Source organism: Xiphias gladius, chromosome 1, assembly GCF_016859285.1.
Source record: "Xiphias gladius isolate SHS-SW01 ecotype Sanya breed wild chromosome 1, ASM1685928v1, whole genome shotgun sequence".
Taxonomy (NCBI): Eukaryota; Metazoa; Chordata; class Actinopteri; order Istiophoriformes; family Xiphiidae; genus Xiphias; species Xiphias gladius.
Window position 1 is genome coordinate 20,840,129 of NC_053400.1, and position 24,504 is coordinate 20,864,632.

Consider the following 24,504-nt stretch of genomic DNA (forward strand, 5'->3'; position numbering starts at 1 on the left):
CAGTGCACCACACCATTTAAAAGGCAGCACAGCGCCAGCCCTGTTTGCCACAAGGCTTGTACAGGCTCATTGCCCATGGCGACCGGGCAGGCTGACCCAGGCTAGGCCCAGATGTCAGGAGTGGAGGAAGGCGTCCTGGTGCACTGTGCCGATGCTTTCCAGTATGGCCCAACATCTGTCTCATCTGCTGGCACCCAACCTGCTCTGCTCTTACCCCTCCTCCCTCCCCTTGCCTTTCTCTATTTCTCTATCTTACATCTACAGTATATATTTAAGTCCTTCTCTATCAGTTTCTCTCCCTGGCACATACGCACACAAACACAACCCGCCTTGTGTAAGTGTGTGTGTGGGTTTCTCCAAGCCCAGGGGCCCCAGAGCCAGCCCTCCCATTCAGTGTTGCTCACTGCATTATCCACTCTATCTGTCCATCTGTCCCTCTGTTCACCACTGCCTCTATCCAGCTGCTCACCTACCCGTCCTATTAGCGAGCCTTTCACACACAGCTAGCATTGCTGCACTGCTCTGGGTTACCTTCAAAGACCAACCTCCTCTGCTCATAAACACAGAAACAGCTGCTCTCTACAGTATGTCTGTTCTTTCTTTCCTCCCCTCCTCCTCCTCTCTCTCTCTTTTTCTCTTTCAAAGTCAAAAGTGCTTCACTTGTTAATGATGGAAGCCCTTTTCTTCAAATCTGTACTACACACTACACAGACGTTTACATCCAAACAAAAGATAAATGTGTGTTTTTCTGCTCTCCCACTTTCTTCCTGTTTGTTCCTGACTATGTAAAACTCCTCCTTATCACTCCAGTTGTCTGAGCCACTGAGGACTCCTTCAGATATGTCTGTCTGCATGAGATCTGGTCCAAGTCGTCGCTGAGTATGTGGGCTGCTTTTCATCTTTACAGTGGGAACAGGAGCTGAGGCTGGACCCAGGTTTATCACGGGCCTAGAGAGAGGCCATAGCAAATGCGGCGGATGGTAATTGCGGGGTTAAGTCTTAACTCAAGCAGCTTGACTTCCAGTACTGTAAAGCATAAGGATGTGAGGGGCCTGGACAATTTGGGGGAAAAAAGAGCAAGCATAACACACAGACAGAATGAGAGAGGAGAAGAGGATGGGAGTAATTGAGAGAGAAATACACAAACTAAGGCACTCAGAGAAGGTTCAAGATGCGGATGGGAAATTGGAAAAGCAAGACAGTGAGACAGAGACAGCAAGAGATAGAAAATGAAGTTTTGACTGAGTGAAAGCAGAGGATTTCTTTTCATTTAGTCTACAGTGATACTGCATACAGATAACACAGATGTTCTGACTTTCTCAAAGATCCTCCTGTTTACTGGTTCTGTAAAAAGGACGGGTCATATATATTAAGTTCATATTGACCTTAAGTAAATTGTTTTTCACCTGTCAACTGATGCAAGGGATAGTGTATAAACAGCAAATTAGGCGCTACCCCAAACAGAAAATTCTTTTGTGGAATTAGGGAAATTCCCTTCTTGTCTCTTCACTCAATTGAATATAGTAGGTGTCCGGACAGATTGGAGTACAATCCGAGCACAATTTCCTCTGTTAGGTGAGAGGTGTCAGTTGTAATCAGAGAAGGACTGGCAGGGATGGAGCCATTGTTTCCTGCTGGTCCTGGGCTCATCCCGGCTCTGTGTGGGCACTAATGAAGAGGGGCATGTCGCGCAGGGATAGTTTACCCGCCTCCTCTCCTGTGAGTTTAGAACGAGAGCCAATCTGTCAGGAAAACATTGAGTGAAATTGCCCTGTGGTCCAGCAACGCCTGGTGACAGCCACTTGCAGACTGCCAGCCACCCGCGTGATGCTACCACCCTGTATTGACAAGCAAATTACGGTCTCCAACACTCAAACGCTTCCTGGAAGATTCATTTACATCCATCAGCTTTAAGCCTTTGTTACCTTGTTGGGTTTTCTTCTCTAAGAGACAAAGGGCGGGGGATGGGGGGAGGATCCCAGACTGTTATGACAGAGGAGATTGTGAAGAGGCTGCGTGGCCAACATTAAGACTGACGGAGCGGCTAGCCTCTCTGACCGGATGGCTGATCACATTACCTCCGCTGCATTGTGGGAATTAATTCTTCCAATAAGATAATTTTTAAGGTTCATATATTGCACAATCTAAACTGAGTAAATTGGGGAAAATTATACCTTGCCATGCAGCTGACAGGAAGAGATATTTTGATTGGGGGGGGGGGGGCAGCCTATTCAGCCATATGTGTATGTGATTTTGTATCTCTGTGTGTGTGTGTGTGTGTGTGTGGTGTGAGGAAGATGAAGAATGTGCATGAAGGTGGAACTAGAAAAGTTTAGGACAGTGTAAAGGGTTAGTTTACTATTGTGCTTGATCCTGCATGAAAAATATTTCAGGGTAGCCTTAAATCAGCTTATTTCTTTTTATTTTAATAGTCTTTTAATTCCAAATAAACTAACCAGTGGTACTAAAATTAAAAGTTGCATAATTATAACACTGAACATAATGTGTTAATTTCAAAGTAGCTGTTTATTTTTATTTTTTTTTACTACAGGAGCCCTAAGACACATCTAGGGTGCAGCCACAGGTACTTCACTGCACTGCTTACCAGACAAAGTGTCTCCTTAGTTTGTTTCAACTCAAAATAAATAACCCCATTTTCTTATTGTGTTGTGATTTTGGGATTGTTTATTAGATCTTTTTCTGCTTCTTTTGTACTCATGAGTCTTCTCATTGAAATGCACACACGTATTGAAGTACACTTTTCAATTGTTTAATTTTGAAGAAGAAGGAGTGAGCTGGCTCTATTATTGCTCTAAAAGGGAGGAGATGGCTCTTACTCAATCCCATGTCTCAGTTGATATGATGTTTTTAATCATTGCAGGCTCTCAGTGCTTTGTAGAGGAAGTGGTGGCAGTCACATGGTTTGTTGATCCCAGCTATGTAGAAAAGGGCATGTTTGACTTGCCTTGCTGTTTTAAGGGGAGTCTCTATGCAGGGTAAATAGCAGCCAGCAGACGGAATATGTGACAGGCTGACAGACTTCAATTAATGAAAAATGCACCTCTTTTTGTTTACTGTGTTCTATAAAGGTCAGCCAAGTCATGGTCTTGGAGGCACTGTTTTTGCCCATTCCCAGGGTTAGATACATAATCAGAATTAATGATTCTAGACCCGTTCCCCTCCTCACCCCAACCTTCAGATATATGACTGTCTCATCTGACCTCATACACCACTATAAATAGACTCAGCATGCCTGTCTGGACAACCACTCCTTTCCAATGGACCTTGCTATGATACACAAACTAAGCAATACATATACACTTTAGCAACAATATTCACTTAAACAGCCTCCATCTTTTATTCTCATGGACATATGCAAAGAGTCTCCCCTCATTCTTGAGTCCTCTGGTTCGATCTTGTCATACTTCTTTTTGCTGTTGAGCATCAGATGTCTTTCAGTAATCTTGTGCTGCAGCAGTGGCGAATTAACCATATGTTAGGAGAAATGTTTTTTAATCCCTCTGTTTTCTTCTTTTGTTCCCAGAGCACAGTACTAATTACTAGTTTCAAATAGACCTAAAATGTATAGTTACTCAGAACTGCAAAGGAAATAGATAATTAGAGAAACAACAAGCAGAACTGAATAAATATGGTTGTTCTGCAGCTTCCCATTGTTACTCATATGTTTTTATGGAAATACAAGTCAGTAAAAAGTTAAAAGAATCATTATTACCAATTTGGAAACAAAGATCGTGCGCAACCTGAGAGAGCCATGGTAACAGTAGTATTTCTAATAGTAACAACTTGAAGGATAGAATGCAGCTAATTATCTATATTAAATATTATGGCCTCAGGTGAAGCTCTGACCTGGGTTCAGCTCCTTTAAATGCTGTTTGAGAAAAGTCCTGGAGGAGCCTGTAGGGCTTGGAGCCTATCCCAACATTTTCTGTGGCTCAAAACCGCTACTTAGCCTCATTTTGTATTACATACCGTGATCTTGCTTTTACAAAATAAATGTTAAAATTACTCACATTGTCATTCACTCTTTCTTCTTATTTTTTTCACTCAGAGGTAAAAGAAATACTATAATGGTTCTACTAGATAAAAGTAATAAGAAGGAGATTCTTTGCTTAAACAGTCAATTGTCTTCTGATAAATTCACTGGTAGGCGATTAAGGCAACCAAAGTGATTCTCATTCCCTCTAATAACTATTATCTTCCTAAGTCCTCTGTCTGCCAGAGCTAGTGGGGATAAATCCTCTATAAAACGGGATAAATTACATATGTAAGGTGATAAGCGTGTGTGAGCTGGGGGCCTCCAAGATTATTTAGTGTGCAGCTCATTACTTAGCGTACAGCTGCTTAGCCATTCTTTCTGCCCTGGGCTTGGCGGGCGTCCCTTGCATTCTTTGTCATAGTACTGTACATACCTGAAGCTGGAGGGGGCTGAGTCCTGACGCTGCTGCAGCTGCCATTGTGGATGGAATGAACTGCACTGGGTAGTTATCACCTGTCAGAGAGGGAGAGGGAGACAACAATGCATACAGGTTCAGACAATGAGCCGGCCCACAGCGACCAGGCAAGTGCCAACATGGATCCTGTGCCTTCCGCTACTTTGCCACAGCAATGTGGCACACTGCAACGAGCCATCGGCTTCAAGCCCAAACATCTGCATTAACAAAAGGCTAAGCTGGTTTGACTGGAGCAGGATTACTTAGGAACGTTCCACACCATTCCCTCCTTCCTCCACCTGCACACTACTACTCCTGGAAAATGCCATGGCAACAATACCTACTACAAAGTTTAAAAAGTTAGGAGATTTTATTAGGTGTGTGTGTGTGTGTGTGTGTGTGTGTGTGTGTGTGTGTGTGTGTGTGTGTGTGTGTGTGTTAAGAATAAATGTTATATCTCCCCTGGTATTCAATTAGCGATTATGTAAAAGGAGCGGCATGTTCTCTCAGGCAGTTCATACAGCTGTAGACTTGTCTGGCTATTGTTCAACACTACATTGTTTGTGTCTGAGTGATATCTTTGACAGCAGAGTGAAAGCACTTGTATGTGAACTAGTTAGAACAAGTGTGCAGTCACAGTAACAAGGGTAAAAAAAAACAAAAAAACAACCTACACATTGTTATCTCACATATCACTGTGATCAAGCAAGAAAGAATCGGTCTCCAAACAGCAGAACTATTCATTACTATTCACTACTGTTGGCCTGCCATCAGCACGTTTGTCAGAAAGGGATATAAAAACGGCTGTAGTGTGGGTGATGTCCATGGGGGTGCAGAAGCTTTTACACATTCAGCCTAGTGTGTTGAGACAGACTGAACAGCCCCAGTGAAACAGGGCAGCACAGCGTTCATAGAGGGGAGGATGGTTTGAAGCATGTGTCTGGATGAGGGGAGGTGGGGTAGTTGGCCTTCGCTCAGACCCCACTTCTGCCTGTCACTTCTCCTCACAAACATATGGAGCCATTAAACCACAGACAAGGTAAATGTATATACCTTCTCTTTCACTTTGCCCTCGCCCGCTTGCCTCACTTTGCAATCTTGTACAGCACAGCACAATGTGATACAGGCCATGGAAATTCAATCCCCATTTAGTAGCAAATAAAATCACACAGCAGAAGTGGTTTCAAATAGTGGTGGGTTGGATGTGCGGGGGTGCGCTGTGGTTATTTCTACACCTCCTCTTTTTGGCCTCGCTTTCTGTCTCTCTCCCTCTGCGCTGTCTGTGACGTAGGATTTGGGAATAATAAATGGCTGGATGTCTTTAGATGTCATGTGAAACCTGGGGAGGGTCATGTGCTAAGTGAGTACACCACCACGGCTTGGGGGTCTCGGGCTCCAAGGTCTGGGTCGTGGGTGCACGCAGTCTGTGTCGAGGCACCAGACTCCAGCAGAATGGGCACTATGCCAAGTTATCGTCACCGGTGAAAGGGAATTATGTTTGAAACTGTCTTTTTCTTGTTTATTTGTTTGTTTGATTGCTATTTTAACTGGCCATGGCTGGTCCCATGCCCAGAGCCTGGATCCTGAATGCTTACGTCGGAGTAGTGCAGGTGATGCCATGGTCACAACAGGCTATATTTCCCTGCTCATGTGATGCCATTAAAAATAAGACATAGATCTGCTGAGGGTTGACAGATGTAGCTGAGACCTTTCTTAGACCAGATCAAATGATGATCAATGAACTATATGACTGTATCACTAAGACTTAAACTTGATCTTCTCTTTTCACTGCCTTATAAATTTCATTCAATTACCAAAGCTGTTCACAGAAAAACAGACAAATAAATATAGAAGTATATCATTTTACATTTTTAAGATGTCATTTTCCATTAGATCTGATGAGGCCATACACCAGAAAAAAAAACTTAATTACCAAACTTAATTTAATTTATTTAAGTTACTGTATATCAAGAAGAAAACCATGTTGTCCAACTCGAGAGACTTACATAACAAACACCACAATATCAGAGAATTAATTTGAAAGTGACAACTAAAATGTGGTAAAAATATAAGACATAAAATAAAATAGCATGAGGAAACTGTCAACTGTCAGCAGGATGCCGATAAGGAAAACTGGCAGAGGAACCCAAAGACTACATGGTTAATCTGCAAGTCCATTAGGGTCACATGAGACTGAATGCTGCCATGTCTGTGTAAACAGTGCAAACAGACTGGGAAGTCCGACTTGTATCTATTTGTTTAAAAGATGAGTTGGTGTTTCTATGACTGTGCTTGTCTACCGTGCAACGCCAGGCCATTGAGCACAGCCGGTGGATGGGGTGATGACTTACCACTATGGTGCTAGAATGACTCTGTTGCCATGTGAGCACCACAGGGCTGGGGGTCATAAGCAGTGGTCCCTGGGGGCTGTCTCATAATGATAACATCAGATTAGTGGGCCTTAGTCTTGGAAGTGAATGCTTGGCCACTCACTTCACGGAGAAAAGACTCGGCAGCATCCTGTATACCCTGCAGGTGGTGGTGATAACATTGTACTCTCAGGACATATTGTTTATATTGTGTTGGATGGGGGGAAATAATAGAGGTTTTGAAAATACCTCTCCAGACTACAAGAGTCATTTTCAGACCCCCTTTGCTATTTCTTCATGAACTCATGAATTATGCAGGAACCATACACATGGCGACCCCTGACCATGATTCCATAATAGCTCCTGTTATTTGAACTAAAACATTTTCCGTGTCAGACCTATTGCAGAAAGCACACTGGTAAAAGACTCCCCCTCAGGCATTTTGTTTAAGCTGTCATGGCTCCATAGTTCCAAAATAGCTGACTTTCTTTTTCATCCTGTGGTTTTATAGTTAATTCATTAACTGTAGGCTAATACTACACCTTTTTAATGTTCTGCAACAAACCTGCTGACTTCCTAGTGTTTCTTTTTTCATTTTCACACATCTTCCTTGTCCTGGTACTGTTTTACAACAGACAAGTGGACTTTCCTTTTTCTAGCTGACTTATGAATCCTTTTCTTATTGACAGTGAGGTTTTCATCAACACAACACTTCTATTTACATGTGTACAAATTCTGTTTTATTTGATTAAATCACTTGTAGATTGGTCTAGAAATTGCTTGGCCCTTGGACCAAGTAGACCATGTGAGACAAAAAGAAGCATATGTATGTGTATATGTATGTGTATGTGTGTGTATATATATATATATATATATATAGATAGATAGATATAGATATAGATATATAGATAGATATAGATATAGATATATAGATAGATATATAGATATATATATATATATATATGTATGTGTACATAAATGTATGTAATTTATACATATGAACTGTAGTGTGTTGTGGCACATCTCTAATTTTCACAAGAATATGAGGGTATATGAGGTTACTATTTTGTCAGGGCATCAGTCAACATGTTGCAACAAAACATTTAGTTTAGTTTTTTGTTTAATTTTGAAAGCTGTGGAGCTTGTCTTTACTCAATTTGAAAGACAAAGGAAGAGAAAGAGGCATGCTGTTACAAGCAAAGAAAACAGTCTCGTGTGCCGGAAAATTTGTTCCTTACATCATCCAAAAACTATCCACCTTTTTTAATTAATTAATATCACTGTCAAAAGGCATAATTCTTTGAGTCTGCAAAAGGGGAGTTATTAACAATAGGAAGAGTTTTCATGCAGGGTTAATCCCCTGTGTTACTGCATCTCTAACAGTGGATACTTGAAAAATGATTACAGCCAGCACACTCTGAAAGATACTTTCATGTTGAAGACATGTTTACATTCCTCTGCTTCTCTACCCATATCTATTGTTCCACATGGACTAGAACATTCCCAGGCCTTGGTCCCAAGTCCAAGTTCAGACAGAGCAGATCCTGTCAGTGGTCTCAAGTGTGAATCAAGCATTTGTTTGTTGCTATATATTTGTTATACATTAAGTTTTGTAACAACTTTATGACTAAAAATCACAATTAGGAATAAAAGACAGCAAGCGGAGAGAAAAAGGAGGAAGGACAAATAAAGACTTAAGTTGCAAGCATACCTGGCTTATAAGACATTCCCGGAGGGAAGAGAAAGCCTTGCTGGGCGGCGGCGGCTGCTGCCAGAGTGCGTTGGTCGTGTGGAAAAATGGGGATCATGAGCGGAGGCATGTGACCCTGGACCTGCTGAACAGATAGGGAGCAGAGATCAGAGAGAGGCCTAAGCACAGGCATGGTACACAGAAACACAGCCCACTCAGGGGGGAGGCTAGATCACAGCTCTTCCTAACGCGTGCTGACAGGGGGCTCTGCGGCAATGACGGCCCTCGTGTGCTCACACAATACCTAGCCGAGCTACGCCTGCTCTTAATCCAAACCATAATTTTACCTCGGTACATCAAAGGCCCTGCATACGCACATTGTTCCAGCATCAGTTAGAGGGAGCGACATGCAGGACAGAGAGCAGAGATGATCGGTAGGTCTGTACGGCTTCTGTAGAGAAGAACCATACGTGTTGAAAGAAGCAATTACCAACACCCTTGCTGTTGCAGTAGATACAGCAAGTGGATTGTTGGATGTATTATACAGGTGCAGAGACAGGACTGATCAGCATGTACATGCTGGAACACACACACTCACCTCAAGGAAAGATCAACTACTCACTTAATCTTGGATGATCATTTATTTAGATGTTAAAGCCTAAAGACAATCCAATAATTCACTACAACTGTTTTCAGAAGAGGAGAAAATAGCAGGCAATTGAAAAGTACTTGTCACTTGCTATATTTCCTTTCAATGTCATTCTCCGTCCACTCACATATTAACCTTCACCATCCAGCCTGTTGCTGGCTTACCTACTGGGGATATCAGCACAAACTCCCTGCATGTGTGTGTCAAGGGTGGGTGAGTAGCTTATGTCTCAAAAGTGGTGTGTGGGGGTTTTGCACACATGTTGTAAGGTCCAATCTCACTGTCATTCTCTGCTTCCTGAAACTCTATGATGGGGAGCAGCCCGGCTACCATGGGCCTGCGAGAGTTAATCTAGCACCGGGCCAGGCCACCTCAGGGGAACCTGCCTGGAAAATGGGTTAATACAGGTCATCCCCCAAAATAAACACTTTACAGAATGTTTCTCCATTCATCCCTCCTTAAAATCAACTCGCAATAAAACAGGTCTGGGTGCAATTACTGCCGCTGCATTGGGGCATGAAATCAACCTGCTCTGAGCAACGAGTTTTCCCCTGTGTTCTGGCTGAGGTCTGCTATGATATCCACTTTTTCAGCCTGTGCTGCTCCCCCCTGTAGACCCTTTACCGGAGTAGTAGCACCCAGTTTCTCTCACAGCTAACATGCTAAACCTACTTAAATCTACTTTATTGATCTGTCCAGAGGTGCAGAGCTAGACTAAAAACTAAATAAGTAGAACTATTTTATGTCTACTGAGGTTTTACAGAAGTGCAAGTGCAGAAAGTGCATTATAGAGTAATAGAAAAGTATGTAGTTCTTTTAAAAGTAATTCTGTAAAATGTGCTGTTGCTGAAGAAAAATAAATGTCCAAGGAGACTGCGACAAATGACCTTGAATAAAACATTGCTTTATAGGGATTTGTGTTCCAAGTTTCCAGGCTGAATGCATGAAAGATGGATCTTGGCCTTGCATGTATGGAACATATGGAAAAACACAATAATTAATGTCACAACATGAGGTAGGGCCAGTGACAGGCGGGGGGACACTGGGGAAACACAGCTTTTCTCTGTCTGTGTATGTGGACTGTAAAACCAGATGGAGTCTGCTGCTGAATGTGTGTTAGTCACAGGACGGTAAAGTGCTCCCTCAAGTCCACATCCCTCCACGTGTGTTACAAATGTGTTGCATGGTAGTTCATACATTTTCATGAATGAACTAACATGCATTAGTAGTAAATTAGAAGTTACGTCAATTTTTTTTTCTAAATGAAGTTATTGCTAGTTATAGCTAAATAGAGAAAACAAAAAAATGTCTCACTCTGTTCCCAGAAGTAATGATTCTTGACTTTAAAAGCTGTTTTTCAAAGTAAGCAAATCATCCAAAGTTCTCTTTCCATATTTCCTCTTGGTCGGAAACGCACAGGGCTCCAAACACTCTCCTATGTCAAAACATCTTTGCAAGACTTAAAGATGCAACTTAAAGTGTATCGGTTTAATGTTAAGGGTGCTCATGAACATAACTATGATTATCCTTTTTCAGATCATACCAGCAAAACAAACTGAGCAACAACAAAAAGAACAACTGCCTCACATGAGGAAACAATAGTACACATGATACACAATGAAAAGAAAGGTATTTAAATCATTTTTTAATTATTTGAAAATACAAATGTTACTACATTAATTGAAATAACTGAATTACACAAAAGATGTATAAAGATTAAACACAGTATATCTATATAGACATCAGCAAAAGACATTAGATACTTGGATGTATTTTTCTCCAGCAACACTAAATGTAAATGATATAATCTCATCTGGGATATCAGCTTTCATTACTATTATTATTTTAAAATATGGAGCAGAATATACAAGATTCATCGAGGCACGACAGAGCGTAAATGTGCGTTGAAGGGGAAATAAATGTATTGAGTTTGAATTGCTGTGATTTGCAGTAATGAGCTCCACACATTAAGTTTAATTTACGGCAACTAATGTCAGAGAAAGGAAAATCAAATTTTGAGGAGCTTCAAGGTGGCAACAAATATTGGAGGTTAGTTGAGCTGTCAGTTAACAGCTGGCACACTGGCTGAGCAGATGATAACATTTTCACAAGGGCTTTTCCTTTTTTCAAAGACTGTTAAAGCAAATTAGAAGAAAAAAAAACTTTATTTTAATAATCAGAGACAGAAAAAAGTGCATACATATGTGTGCCTTCCACTCTCCCTCAAGTTCATCTATGTATGGGCTGAGAGCCCGGGATATTTCTATTGCCAACATGATCTTGAGGAGTCAGAATGAAGTGGAGCAGATGTGAGTGGGGCACTTGGGCAGCGTCCTCCCTTCTCCTCGTAAATACAGCAGCATTGTTGTGCTGGCACTGCTCTTCCTTTGTCTTAGCACTGCTAAGTACTGGATAATGTCATTTCACACCATCTGCCCCCAGGCTTCATTAAAGATACATGAATGGGCTATCTTATGAGGAACAGGTGCTATTGTTTGTCCCTCAAGACCCAGCACTAAGGATCTGAGTCGGAATACTTGAAGAGGAGCATCTGTAGTGATCAGTCAGACAGACTTGGCTGAGGCCCCCGTCTCTGCCAGCATGCGCTCCAACAGAGGTTTCTGGGGGAACTCAGCCGCCTTGCAACATGTATCATCAATTCACATGACCTGATGAAGTCTGTAGCAGGCCAGCATGCAATCTGTTTCCCTCTCAAGAAGATGCTGGTATTTGATAAATAGAACCAACTTGCAGTTCTATTGCAAGTAGGATACTGTATAGATACCATGTTATTGAAGACCTAGTCAGGTTTATTTTAGACTTTGCTTTTTTTTTGAGTAAGAAAAAAATGAAGCGCAGCTTATGTTATTTTTTCTAAATTAAGTTCAGTCACATCTTTGTCCTATTGTAGTTGCATAATTTGGTAACTTTCTTTATGCCAAATTTAGATTCTTTTAACTTTCGCCCCATTGTGTGTTATTGAGAAGGGATTTGTTTGTATTTTTTTTTTAACTGATCATTCATTTGAGCAATAGAAATAAAGCGTATAAGTTAACCAGGTTAAACATGAAATCCCTCACACTATAGCTCAACTGACTGTACAATACTGTACAACAGCAGCCCATCAGATGGCGAGTCAGATGGCTCAGACAGACTTTCATCTCTGATGTGTAAATACACAAGGTGTAAAAGACACAGAGGACTAGAAAGACCTGCCTTTATTTTTCCTAGCACTTACATTTCATGCAATATGCACAAACAGACACACATTCATAACCACATTTTTTAAAAATTCTGCATTAACCCATGAATGATATACTTCTAGATCTACATCTATTTGTTTACCTCTAATGCTTACTTGTGGTGAAATACAGGTAGTACTTAACATATTTTAGATGAAAGATGCTGTTTTATTTTTAACAAGCTGTGTGATTAAAAAGACATTTCACATTTTAAAATTATTTCTACAATCCAGTATTGAGCCTCAGGTAATGCTATAAAATATTTCTGCCAATGAAAAAAGTGAGTGAAGCATTCACCTATAACACATGAGCAAGCAGCTCCAATACACTGAGTGCAAATGGAGATGTACAGCACATTACAGCTCTCACTTGGGCCCCTGTCAACACCCATGTTCCTCGCTGTCTGTTATGGCCTCTACAAGGTATCAAGGAGGCCTGAAAACCCCCTGCTGGCTTTTCCTCTAAACCCTGTTACACTTCCATGCACCGATCCACATTCAAGTTTGCTACTCACTATAGGCTGCAATTCTCTGTGTGAAGGAAACGAGTTTTTGTTTTTGAATCAGTCAGTATTAAAAGACTACAGGGGCAAATAAAGACAAACATCCACCTCATTTTCACCTTCTTTCATGGTTATTAGCTTGAAAGGACCTTTGAGATCCTGGGTCTAATATCCTGCTTATCTGCTTCTTGACACCTTTTAGCACACCTCTCACACAGATGCTTATCGTGGATATAATTTGCATCCATTTGCCTTGGCGAGACTTGTAAAAAGTAAAACCCATGCAAGTGTAAATAATGAAAACAATACAACTGCAAAAATGTCTAAGGAGATCATTGCGATGATGTTTTTAATTCTGTACAAGCATTTCGATTATAATAGCTGCCTTTCCCATTATGAAAAGATCAAAATCACCAGTAATCAGTAATTAAAGGAGGGCTCATGTTTCCTTGACATCTCATTTTAATAAAATGACTTCCACACTTTAGTAGCTGTCAGATCCGCAGCTCTCGCTAACCTTCTTTTTCACATTTTCTATAGGAGGGGCTCTGTAATTTCACCCAGGCAGGATAGACTACAGCTGTTGCTGTAAGAACTGATAGTTCGCACTTCGTTCCCCCTTGCTCTCCACTGGGCTGCACACCAAACGCCAGCAAGTAGAAATCACCTTTTGTGATCCATTTAAAGGGAAAATAATCTTGAGGAAGCTGGCAACTCTGGCTACATCCCAACAGCAGCACACACAGTAAAACTGACACTAGAAAGCAGAATATGTTTAACACCCGCCACTGTGTACACAGCCCGCTGGGTGTACACTGCACTGGAGCCTAACCAGGAGGAAAATCACTCAGTGGAAGCACTTCTAGGCTGCTGAATCCTCTGTGTTGTTCAGGATTTTTTCCCCCCAATGAAACAATCAGCAGTTCTTTAAACAGATATTACTCCTTTACTACAGGTCACTTATCTACCGGTTATACTACCGCTGTACACTGAACAGTTACATCACATGGCAGACACACACATTGATCGAACAGAGATGTGATGGTGTTTGGATTTGTCTGTAGCTAATGGTAATCAGACGAATAGATCAATAGATTTGAACTAGACTTTGATGCTCTGCTTCTGCCTTTGAATGAAGGTCTTCCTATTACCACCCACTGGACTGAAGCACATTATTCCTGCTTGTCTGCGCTGGAAATGAGCGCACTGGAATGGGTAGGGAAAATACACTGGAGAGGTTCAGGTCAGTAACAAAGGGCCCTTGTCCTTGTCAAGTCTCTGACCTTTTCCCCTCACTTCCTGCCTGCATCTGAAATTTGTGAGCAGCACCCTTTCCTCCAAAATTCAAAGACAGAAATCTAAAGCCAAAGATCAATAGTGTCCAAGCACTAGCCTGAAAAATTCCCATAATATTTTCTGTGAATTGTTGGGGTACAGCACTGACTCTGACAGCAGGCACTGTTTGCTCAGGTTTGAGTGTGACACTGCACATCAGTCATGCCTCTGTGTGTTACACTGAGAGCTGTTCAGGATAAAGTGTAGCAAATCCAGACACTTGAGTGAGGTCAGGCTATGCAGAGGGAATAACCAATAGACGATTTCTTGTTCCACTAATTCCTTACACAGTAAAACAAGCCTTCTTGGAAAACAGCCATTCCAATATGTCTATATTAAGACGGGAGCTTGAAAGCAGTGTAGTCCAACCCTCTGACCTGCCTAACACACCCCACCCCAAATCCCTCCACTCCAGCCCTCCTCCATCTCATTGCTCCTCCTGACTTCACTGGAATTCTGGATAAAACTGCAGGCTACTGTTTGCTTAAATACGCTGCCTGGCATTTACAGGATTTCTGAAAACTGCTCTAATTTAATATAGTTTTAGTTTTAAATGTAGGAAAAATGATAAAACTACATGGAAAATGGTAAAATAGGTGAAACAAACACATTTGTAAAAGACAAGTAAGTGCATGTGCAAGAACATTTAAATCAAGTAAAGATGCAAAAATGCATTTCTAGAAATGAAATGTGATTAGTAGAAATTGTATCCAAAAAGCAAATTATGCTAATTCTTTAAATGAAATTTATCTGTCTAAAAAAATTGGATTTGTATACCATATAAATATAAAGCTTTGAGGCATGTACCTTTTGTTTAAAGCTTTTTCATAGGTATGTTAAAGTGACCAATAAGAGTTTTCATTCCACAGCTCTCTATCATGTTACATTGTCTGGGTTTGATTCTGGACATGGTAGAAGCACACATTTAGATATTAGATATAGTACAAAACAAAAAAACCCACCATTTGTACATGATGGCACAATTCATGTCATTAATTGTGTGCAACACAGCAACACAAGCCCGCATTACACCCTTATACCCTTAAAATACGGATTCTTTTCAACAGCAGGAATATTAGCTCTTTTCTGGGGGTAGGGGCATACATGGAAGAAAGAATGATTTTTTTTTTTTTTTTAAAGTCTGGCCATAAAATTAAGGTTCGCAGTAAACTGGCCAAATCCTCGGGGACTCCCTCAAACAGCCTGTGTAATGACGGGAAAGAAGAGAACAGACATAAACAAACCAACAAGTGGGTTTGGGGCTGGCATCATTATCCTGCATATACATCCTCGCTGTATGGAAATGGGAATAAGTGAAATGCCTCTGAACCTCATTGCAGGGGGGCTAGTAAGTTTCCAAAGAACATTGGACACAGGCTAGTCAGAGAGCCAGCTAAATCCATGTAATGTGAATAGGGCAGGGGGAGTGGGAAATAGACGGATTTAAGTAGGTGAGGCTTATGAAATAATGTGGCTGTAAAGGTTTGAAATATCTTCAATAATTCATAGAAAGCAGAGGCGTAAATGCTCTATCTGTCAACTGTTTACTGTTTTGTGTTTTATAAAATAATGAAAGAAATATTCCCTTGAGACTTGGCAATGCCTGGTGTGTATTTAAGTATGAAGCATGTTCAATTCCTTAATTCATCATGTAATTTAAGATTGTGGGACAAACCTCTCTTACAGTTATAAAGTAAATGGAAAAAAGTATTTTCTCTGACTGTGAAACAGTAGACCACCCCTAATTTGTGTGACAGGATTGTCCACAGTATCGTTGGGTTTCCCCCTCTGTGCCGTCCTCCAATCATAGACCTCTGTCTTCACTATTACATCCCAGCGGCTGGGACCACAAAAGACAACAGACCCCGTTCTGTTGTTCAGCAGAGAACAGGCCTGTCAGGAGGGGCAACCTTATTAGACACAAGTGTATTACTGAGACTTCAAACATGCTCAAATATCATCACCTGATGATATTTGATGATGGGCAAGAAAAACTATAGCATTTTGTAGGAGATCAAACAGGAGAGGTATTATGATGACATGTTTGGGGAAAAATGCTTAAGATTGAATTTTTTTTTTAAAGAATTACCGATGACATTACGGAAATTATTAAAAGAAAAATATGTTTTTTTGGATAACTGAGTTATTGAAAAAACAAACAAAAAATTCTACAATTCTGTTTCTATGAAAAGTGCGCGGGACAAAATGGCTCATTCATTGTGTTGTGGTGGGGAATGCTTGGACTCTCCTCCGCCCCAAAAACAAAAAGCTCCTTTTTTACGTTGGCCATGGGCTGAATGCTTTGCTTTGCCACCCTAGCCCTAAGAAAACACGCGCCCCTTTCTCCCTGACGGCTGCCCGTACACAGTAGAGCCTATTAATGCAGCTCCTTCTCCCTGTGAGTGTGCCCACTGCTGAGGACGATGGCCACGCAAAGCCAACGCAAAGACAAAACGGTTTGCACAACATTAGCAGAGAAAACACAGTCCATGCAGAGATGGAGAGAGGAAACTAAATCAACATCACACTGGAGGATGTGTTCTCCCTCAACTGATATTTTCCTTTCGAGGGTTGGGTTACAATGGTTGTTAAGTGTATGCACTATGCCTTCATCCAGGGAAGGTTTGTGGAGCTCCAAACTGGTGCTAAATTGTGATATTCAGATGGGACACAAAAGTACTTTATTCAGAATATGTGTATGTAAAGAATAGATGTTCAGTTATCGGGTTTATTCAGCAGCACAATTAATTTACAAGACAAATTCACATTGCCGTATGGCTGGTAATCTTCTGTCTTGTGTCAATTATTCTTGTCACTTGTGTGGACTGATAGACGGATGTTTGTATCATAAATTAACTCGTCCCAGGGCTGTTTAACTAAACCCTCAGGTGACTCATTTTAAGTAGACCCTCAGGTGTGATTTCACGCATTACAGCCGTTCATGTGACACCTCTCATATGGAGTCTCTTAATTATTGCTGCGTAAACTGATGAGGTGTCTGAATATAAAGGCCAATTACAGAAAGACATGGCTTTATTGTGCAATTTACAGCAATAATTGATCTGTGTTTGTCTACATTCCTACCTCACCGGCAAAGACACGGTACAAGCAAGCATATGTTTCATTTGGCTGTGCCAGTGATCACTTGTTACACTGTAACAAGGACGGATGGATATGTCCAACTTTTGTTACATTTAAACCCAGTTTTCACACAATCTACTCATCTTTTTAGTTGATAGAAATACAGTTCAGTAAGCCTGCCTATGTACTATAAATGAAAACTTCACACTTCTTTTAATTAAATAGATAATGCATCCAGAAAAAAAAAAACCGTAATGGACAAAACCCACAGACCCCAGACTGTTCAAACAGAATTTACTGTTTATATTCCTAAAGCAAGAATTCGTTTTAACAGACAAATGGCATTACATATCAACTGTTTATCCACTTAAATTCATTTGCAAACCTTTGCTGCAATTGCTGAGCTGAGGTTATATCCATTACACCTTTTTGTGGGTCATTAGGTTTTAACAGGACTGCAATGGCTTTATTGTTTAAATTGCAAGACTTTGTTTAATGTCATCATTTCTTCTGCTTCCTGACAAGAAGTCACATTTCATAACTAATTGAATTGATCCCTCCCTCCCCACCGTTAGAGTCCACTAAATGGAATTATTTGTATCTGAGTGTCAATATATTAAATCACAGGGGCTAATGAGTCGGGTCACCGCTTTCTTTTATCTTCAGTCTTGCATGTGCACATCTTCATCAACTAACAGTCTCCTTAAATGGAGGATGAACATGCTGGACTGAGCCTCCCTGGGCGAGAGCCAAGCCCATCTGACTAGGCTGTTAATGCCCCCACATAATCCTACTAGCAGGGTAACACAGAGCTCCTCAGCACAAGGGAAAGAACTGGCAGCACAGCATCTACACAGACACTCAAACACACATTATCATTTCCCTGCTCTGTTATTCTCTTATTATCATGCTAACAGTTCCAATCTAGCTGTGCTAATTGGGGGACTTACACATTCTCTTTAACAATGTCTATTTTTGTGGGGTTTTTTTTTTTTTTTGCCAGTGCATTAATAAGTCTCACACAGAGAAAATCATTTGTGCCGGGGAGACAACAAAAGCATCTGAGAATACACAAATTAGCGCTATTATCATTGTGCAATTACCATACAGCCCTGTGTTTATTTAAACTAGTCTGACTGATTTAAAATATTTACAAGAATGTTGTAGTTTTGGAGTCCTTGCCTCCCTAAATTGGTAACTAAACAGAATCAGTGCAATAAATTACTGCATTAGACTGGATAGCATATATATTCCTTTATATAAAAATAAAAAAAGTAATTACAAACCAGTGCTACTAAAAGACAATTTATCATAAGGACCAAACACCAATTCAACAAAATCTGTTTCTATTCGTGCTGGGAAATCTGGTTAGATAAGTATTTGTGCAGCACTAGACAAAGCTTTAATGCTTCAGCTGTAGTAAAAAGCTTTACATAGAAATGGTAACACAGTCACTGTTGCAAAGCATAATGGTAGAAGCAGTAGGCTGGAGGATGGAGAAAACACTAGGGTTGAGCCAATTATTTGGGGGAAACTGCCTCTCAGTGGCAAAGACCTTACATTGGCTTGATGATTTATGTTGCATCAGGTCCGTGACCCCAAGCATCCTAAGCATACAGCAGAATCACACTTGAATGGCGGCACGACAAGAATGTGAAAGTCCTTGAGTGGCATAACTAAAGAAGGGGCTGGATTTTATTGAAAATCTGTGGAATGACTTGATGATAGCTGCTGGTCAAGTTAGATGTGAGGCATGACAGATGTTTCACATTTAGCTTGACCAATCTTGATAACATCTGCGCAGCGAAAACATGTAAAAAAAGAAATGAAAAAAAAGACACACGTTATTAAAAAAGGCTACAATCCAATTTGCCCAGCTCATATAAATAAACTTTCAGTTGCCAAAATTGCTACTAAAATGTACAATATCTAACTACATAAACTATGGCTTTGTTGAGGGTTCAATTAATAGCTAGTTTGCTATCCCAATTGAAAAACTGATTTCTTTTGGAGTAAACTAAAGCAACAGCAATCCCTGCACCAAAAAAAAAAAAGAATAGTGTGAGTGTGTAGTGTTTTAACTTGGCAGACTCTACAACCACTGAATACAGAAGACACTTTTACAGAGCTTCCCCTGTGAATTCTCTGGTTTCTTTGTAACAGAGAGAAACGGGAAATCCATGTGCAACTGACTAAAACACACTGCTGTCCAGATTTTTTTCCTCTTCTAAAAATATACTAACTGAAAGTAAACATCAGCATGTAAGATCATTTTGTCTCTCTTAAATAGTAGTATATAAAAAAAGAAGGCTCTATCCACCTGTGTTTAATTGAGTTAAAATTGTTTACAAGTAACTCAAACTGCATGGTTTAATAACCTACCTTAAAATTAGATTTTTTGAATAAGCCAACCAGTACCATATTATAGAGTACTACTATATGCTTTAACATCTACCGATTGTTCACCTATTAAACTGTGGGCGACCTAAGTGCTGGTGTAAGTGAACTTCATCTGTAATCTTGGCACCTTTAGCATATAACTATTGAATATCTGCATGTCTCCCACATGCAGATATATACACCATTAAAGACACCTGAGAGAAAGCCTCTAAGACTTCGAAGTGTGGAGTAGACAACAATATACTGGCCTTTTCTACTTTAACCTCTGGTTTCTCTTTTTAAAGGAAAGAGGTACACACTTTCCGTATGTGTCTGTGTGTATCTTTGTGGAGACAAGGTCAAAGGTATGATGTATTTAATTTGTGTGCACATAAAGTGAGGCTGGAGTTTGAAGCCAGGCCATGTGTAGGGAGAGAACAAACAGGTCAAAAGGAGATAAATAGAGCCAGACCTGCTTGATGAACAGATCATTTAAGGTTTCAAAAACAGGTGTGAAAGAAACTTGTCGACAGTGGCCTCCGCAGAAACGTATTATCTCTCAGATCCTGGATCTCACAGTGTACTCCGGCTGGCACATCAATGCCACAGCTAATGACAAATGACAATGTCATGATATTGTGATATTTTTGATGGATAAAAAATTTAAATTAAATGATTTGGATTAACAGTGTCCCTCTGTTTCATCTGGGGAGCTCGGCTTTCTCCAGCCTGTTTGTGAAGATAACGTTCACCCCGACCTTTCAGCCAATATTTATTCTCTTGATGTGTGTATCAATGTGTCGGAACCCTCTGTGCCTGTCTACTGTACATGATCACCTCTGTGCATGTGTATGAGTATCTGCGTGCCCGCATGTGAGAGTCAAACCATGTTTTTTTTCTTTGAGGAATGCATGAACTGGGGTCTTTACCACGTGAGGTGAGAGGATGGGTGCTTGTGGCATGGCTATGGACAGTCCAGTCACTTGAGTCTCACAGAGCTCAACGTCTCATGAGGGCATTTTATTTTATTTTATTTTATCTCATTTAGTAACCAGAAAGACTTTGACATAGTGTTCTGCCGTTACCGCTTTAATGCTGCTCACTTCTTAGTAGCATGTGTCTTGCCTTTAACTCTCATGTACTGTAACTAGAAAATACGTATAGAAGAAAATGTCAGCAAACAAGTTTGATTATAAACGTGATGCTGTTTACTTCTTATCTGCTGCGACTGCTCATCCATTAGGTTCGGTAGAGAGAGGGTGAGTTTATGAAACAGAAAGCCACGAAGAGGAGACTCATATAATGCTCAGTGTGTGTGATGCTGAGCTGAAACAAGTCAGAACATCTGAACTGTGTGCTCATTATTATTATTATTTATTTATTTTTATTTTTTTCAATCTCCCAGTGCGTACACACAGACCTAAACACAGACAGAGATAAGTAACTTATGGGACAAACCAGTTCTCTGCTAATATATATGTTTAATTGTCACATATATCTTATAAAATCCTGAATGGTGTTTCAAATTTTCAACTAAATCAATTTAGAGTTAAGAGTTAATCTAATCCTGGGATTGAATTAGTGCCAAGACGATTTCAACAACGAGGATGAACTGAAGGAATACAAACAAGCTGAGGGAAAAACACGCAAAGCCTTGAGCTTTAACTTTTGATAAGCCCCCAACACTGCAATCAAAACATCTGCTATCTTAAAACAAGTGACATTGTAATCCCGAAGGACAAAGACTAAATCTCTCTCTCTCTCTTGTAGGAATGATGAGAAAGGATAAAAAGAGAGATGGCTATTCAAAAGAGAAACTTGATTAAACTGCATGCTGCCTTGCTCCAAACCTCACTCACTAAACCTCTACAGCTACACGCTTCTGAAGGATTCCCTTCAACCCACATGCAAAAACCCCTTGAAAGCACACATATAGCATGCCAACAACAGTCTCCAGTTGCAGTCCCCATGGTTTTATTGTTTGGACAGTTTACAATGTCCACTGATGTGATCAGTTACATCATCAATACGAGACCTTAGCGAGAGGCTTTCTTCTGGTTTTCTCCCTGAAGCCAAAACAGAAGGACTTTGATGGCCAGTAGGGTCTCCAATAAAGTTTAGTGCTCTTCATGCTAATAACAGAGTAACTCAATCTCCCAACACTGCTTAGCGCTTTACTAAAAGTCTTTGAGATACAGGCTGGAAGCTTGTTTACAGAACCAATTAAGCCAAAGCTGTTATATATTAAATAGCCATGGCATTTTTAAGAGGCAGCAGTAATGAAAGCAGAGTGGCAAAAAAAATGCTTCACTAACTTGCCCCTTTACTCTCTTTTATCTACTTTGGTATTCCAAGATTAGTGGCCATCACCACACTGGATATTTGGAGGAACTAGGTTGAGGAGAGAGAACATCTTCTGCTTTAAAGGACTTACTCTTGGATAAACAATTTTGCACAAGATCAAACCTATTTTTGAGTATTGAGCGCAATCTCAGTTTGTTCTTGGGTGGTGTTCTGTCTGAAAAGTGCAGACAGCAGAGGCTGATGGGCAGAGGAACAGATGGTCTGAACATGGGACTCTTTTGTTTAATTGTGGATGTGGCTTTTTTTTTTTTTTTTTTATCAGGGAAGATCTGTGGTTCATTTGGCCAGGGGAGAAGCTGGCTAACTGGGCTCTACAAGAAAGGATTTTACTTGTATCTCTGGTCAAGTGTTTGAAATGGATATTTAGAAGTATGTTCCCATACATACTCGACCCCCCACCCTCTCTCAAAACTATGCATCAAGGGGAATTTTCAGGTATCCATTTGACTTTAACTTTGTGATGAAAGCAAGGGCCTCTAAAAGTGAGATGCATTAGGGCTGTGCCCTTATTCTCAATGAGCATAAGTAAAGGACCCTCCATGATATGAGTAATACTAGCCCCTCGGTAGTGTATAAGGTACTTCATTTTAGAGTGTTTTCTAGACAGAGTGTCGTGATCTGTGCTTCTCTTTAGTGAAGTGCAATATGGAATCATTTTTCCAGTAGACTGTCCACAGTTGAAGTGAAAGGTCCAGACTAGTGGCTTCTCAAGAACATGTTGACAGTATGGCCTTGCTCTTGCAAAGAGCCCTTGAAAGAGTCATTTTGATATCAATAGCAGTAAATCTGGTTGTTGTGATAACTGCTGTTGGAAACCAGAAGTCTGCTTTGCCTGTGTATTATAAGAACAAACTGTGATATGTAGGGGTATGGTGCCCATATAATACCCAAAATAGTATATCCCGTGAGGTGTGCTAAAAGGTGATGGAGGAACAATTTATTGCAAGTTAGTATTTGAATAGGGGGAAATAAAGGTAAAATGAAAGGAGAGGATGGGGAGTTGTCAGTTAGGGGAACAAGGAGAGGAGGAAGAGGAGGAGGAGGAGGTGGTGAATGGAGAGGGATGTGCCTGACACTAAGCACACCCAGCAGGATAATGTTAACTTCACACAGGCAGCCAGGCTCACAGCCTTGACCACTGCCAGTTACCAACCCTGGATTACCCTGTACTGTATGACTATATCCAGCAACATGCAGCCTGGGTGGTCTCTCACTGCACCACTTTGTACTCTATCACACAAGGCACACTAACGCATACACAGACTAATGAGGATGATAATATCTGGCATGAGGTGCATAGGTTAAAAAAAAACCCACATAAAACAGAAGGAATAAGGAACTAAGAGAAAAAGAAACAATCCCACCCATGCAGCACAAGGACAATGTAAGGTTCAGTATCTCTTGTGCTGTGTGAAAGCATGCCACGTTGCCCTTCTGGGATTGACTCGTTTCAGAGGCATTTACCAGCCTCTTTCATGTCCTGCACCTCCAGGCTCTTCTCCATCAACAAGACTCATTAGCTGTTGTTACTTTTCCTCCTTTTTTTTTTTTTTGTTCATTAGGATGTGCTAATTATTCTCCTCCATATTATAAAGCCCTCACAATTACCAACAGGCAATTAACATTTGATGAGAGTGATGAACGTTAGTTTGACACAAAAATTAGAGATAAAAAGACAAGCAATATAAAAATGCGAAAAAGATGAGAAGGAGAGGCTAACAGAAGCTAGCAATGATATTTACTTTAATGTCTAATTTTATTGATCCGTGCCATTAAATCCAGACAATTGGCTCATGGTGACAGCATTGGTACACTAATTACACTGAAGAAGGAGATATGTTGTAATAATCAATGTGGAAAAAGTGAGAGGTGTAATCTGCTGTGTGTCAGAGAGCCAACAGAAACACATTCACTGACCTGGATCTGCTGCTGGAGGAGGTTGATTTTGTGCTGCTGCTGCAGAAGCTGCTGCTGTTGTCTTGCAATCTGGTTGGAAACAGAAATAAAGACATTGGGTAAAATAATTCCAGGACAAATTGACATAAAGAGGAGGAGGAATTAAGATAATTTAATAATTTTGTTCTGTTTTTAATTAATGATTAAAAGATGGCAGTTACAATAAAAATATTATAGGGAAGAAAGAATCAGATTAGTAAATCAGAGTTTTACTAATATTTTTCTTGTCTTGCAAAACATATTCTTCTAACTAAATTGCTGCAAAATCTGACAAAAATCAACATTTTCAATCTTTCTAAATGAAGATGAACGACACAGTCAAAATCAGTGGCAAAAGAGAATAAAGGATTTACAGGACAGACGAACATGGTTACACTGGGGATAACGAGCGCAGGCAGTGTTGGGTGACAGAGGTCCCAACCGCCCCTGAGTGACAAGCAGCGACGCCGCAATCCCTCTCATCCCAGCAGTCCCTCTTTTTACATG

At 40.5% G+C, this 24,504-nt stretch overlaps 1 protein-coding gene across 1 annotated transcript in view; it reads right to left on the reverse strand.

The window, feature by feature from the left end:
- Positions 1 to 24,504, reverse strand: part of sox6 (SRY-box transcription factor 6) — a 137,269-nt gene that overhangs the window by 31,797 nt on the left and 80,968 nt on the right. Inside the window, exons 8-10 of the mRNA XM_040137349.1 lie at positions 23,980 to 24,048; positions 8,532 to 8,652; positions 4,431 to 4,510 (exon numbers count right to left, since the gene is read on the reverse strand). Coding sequence (XP_039993283.1) covers positions 4,431 to 4,510; positions 8,532 to 8,652; positions 23,980 to 24,048 — 270 coding nt within the window. The remainder of the gene's footprint in view (positions 1 to 4,430; positions 4,511 to 8,531; positions 8,653 to 23,979; positions 24,049 to 24,504) is intronic.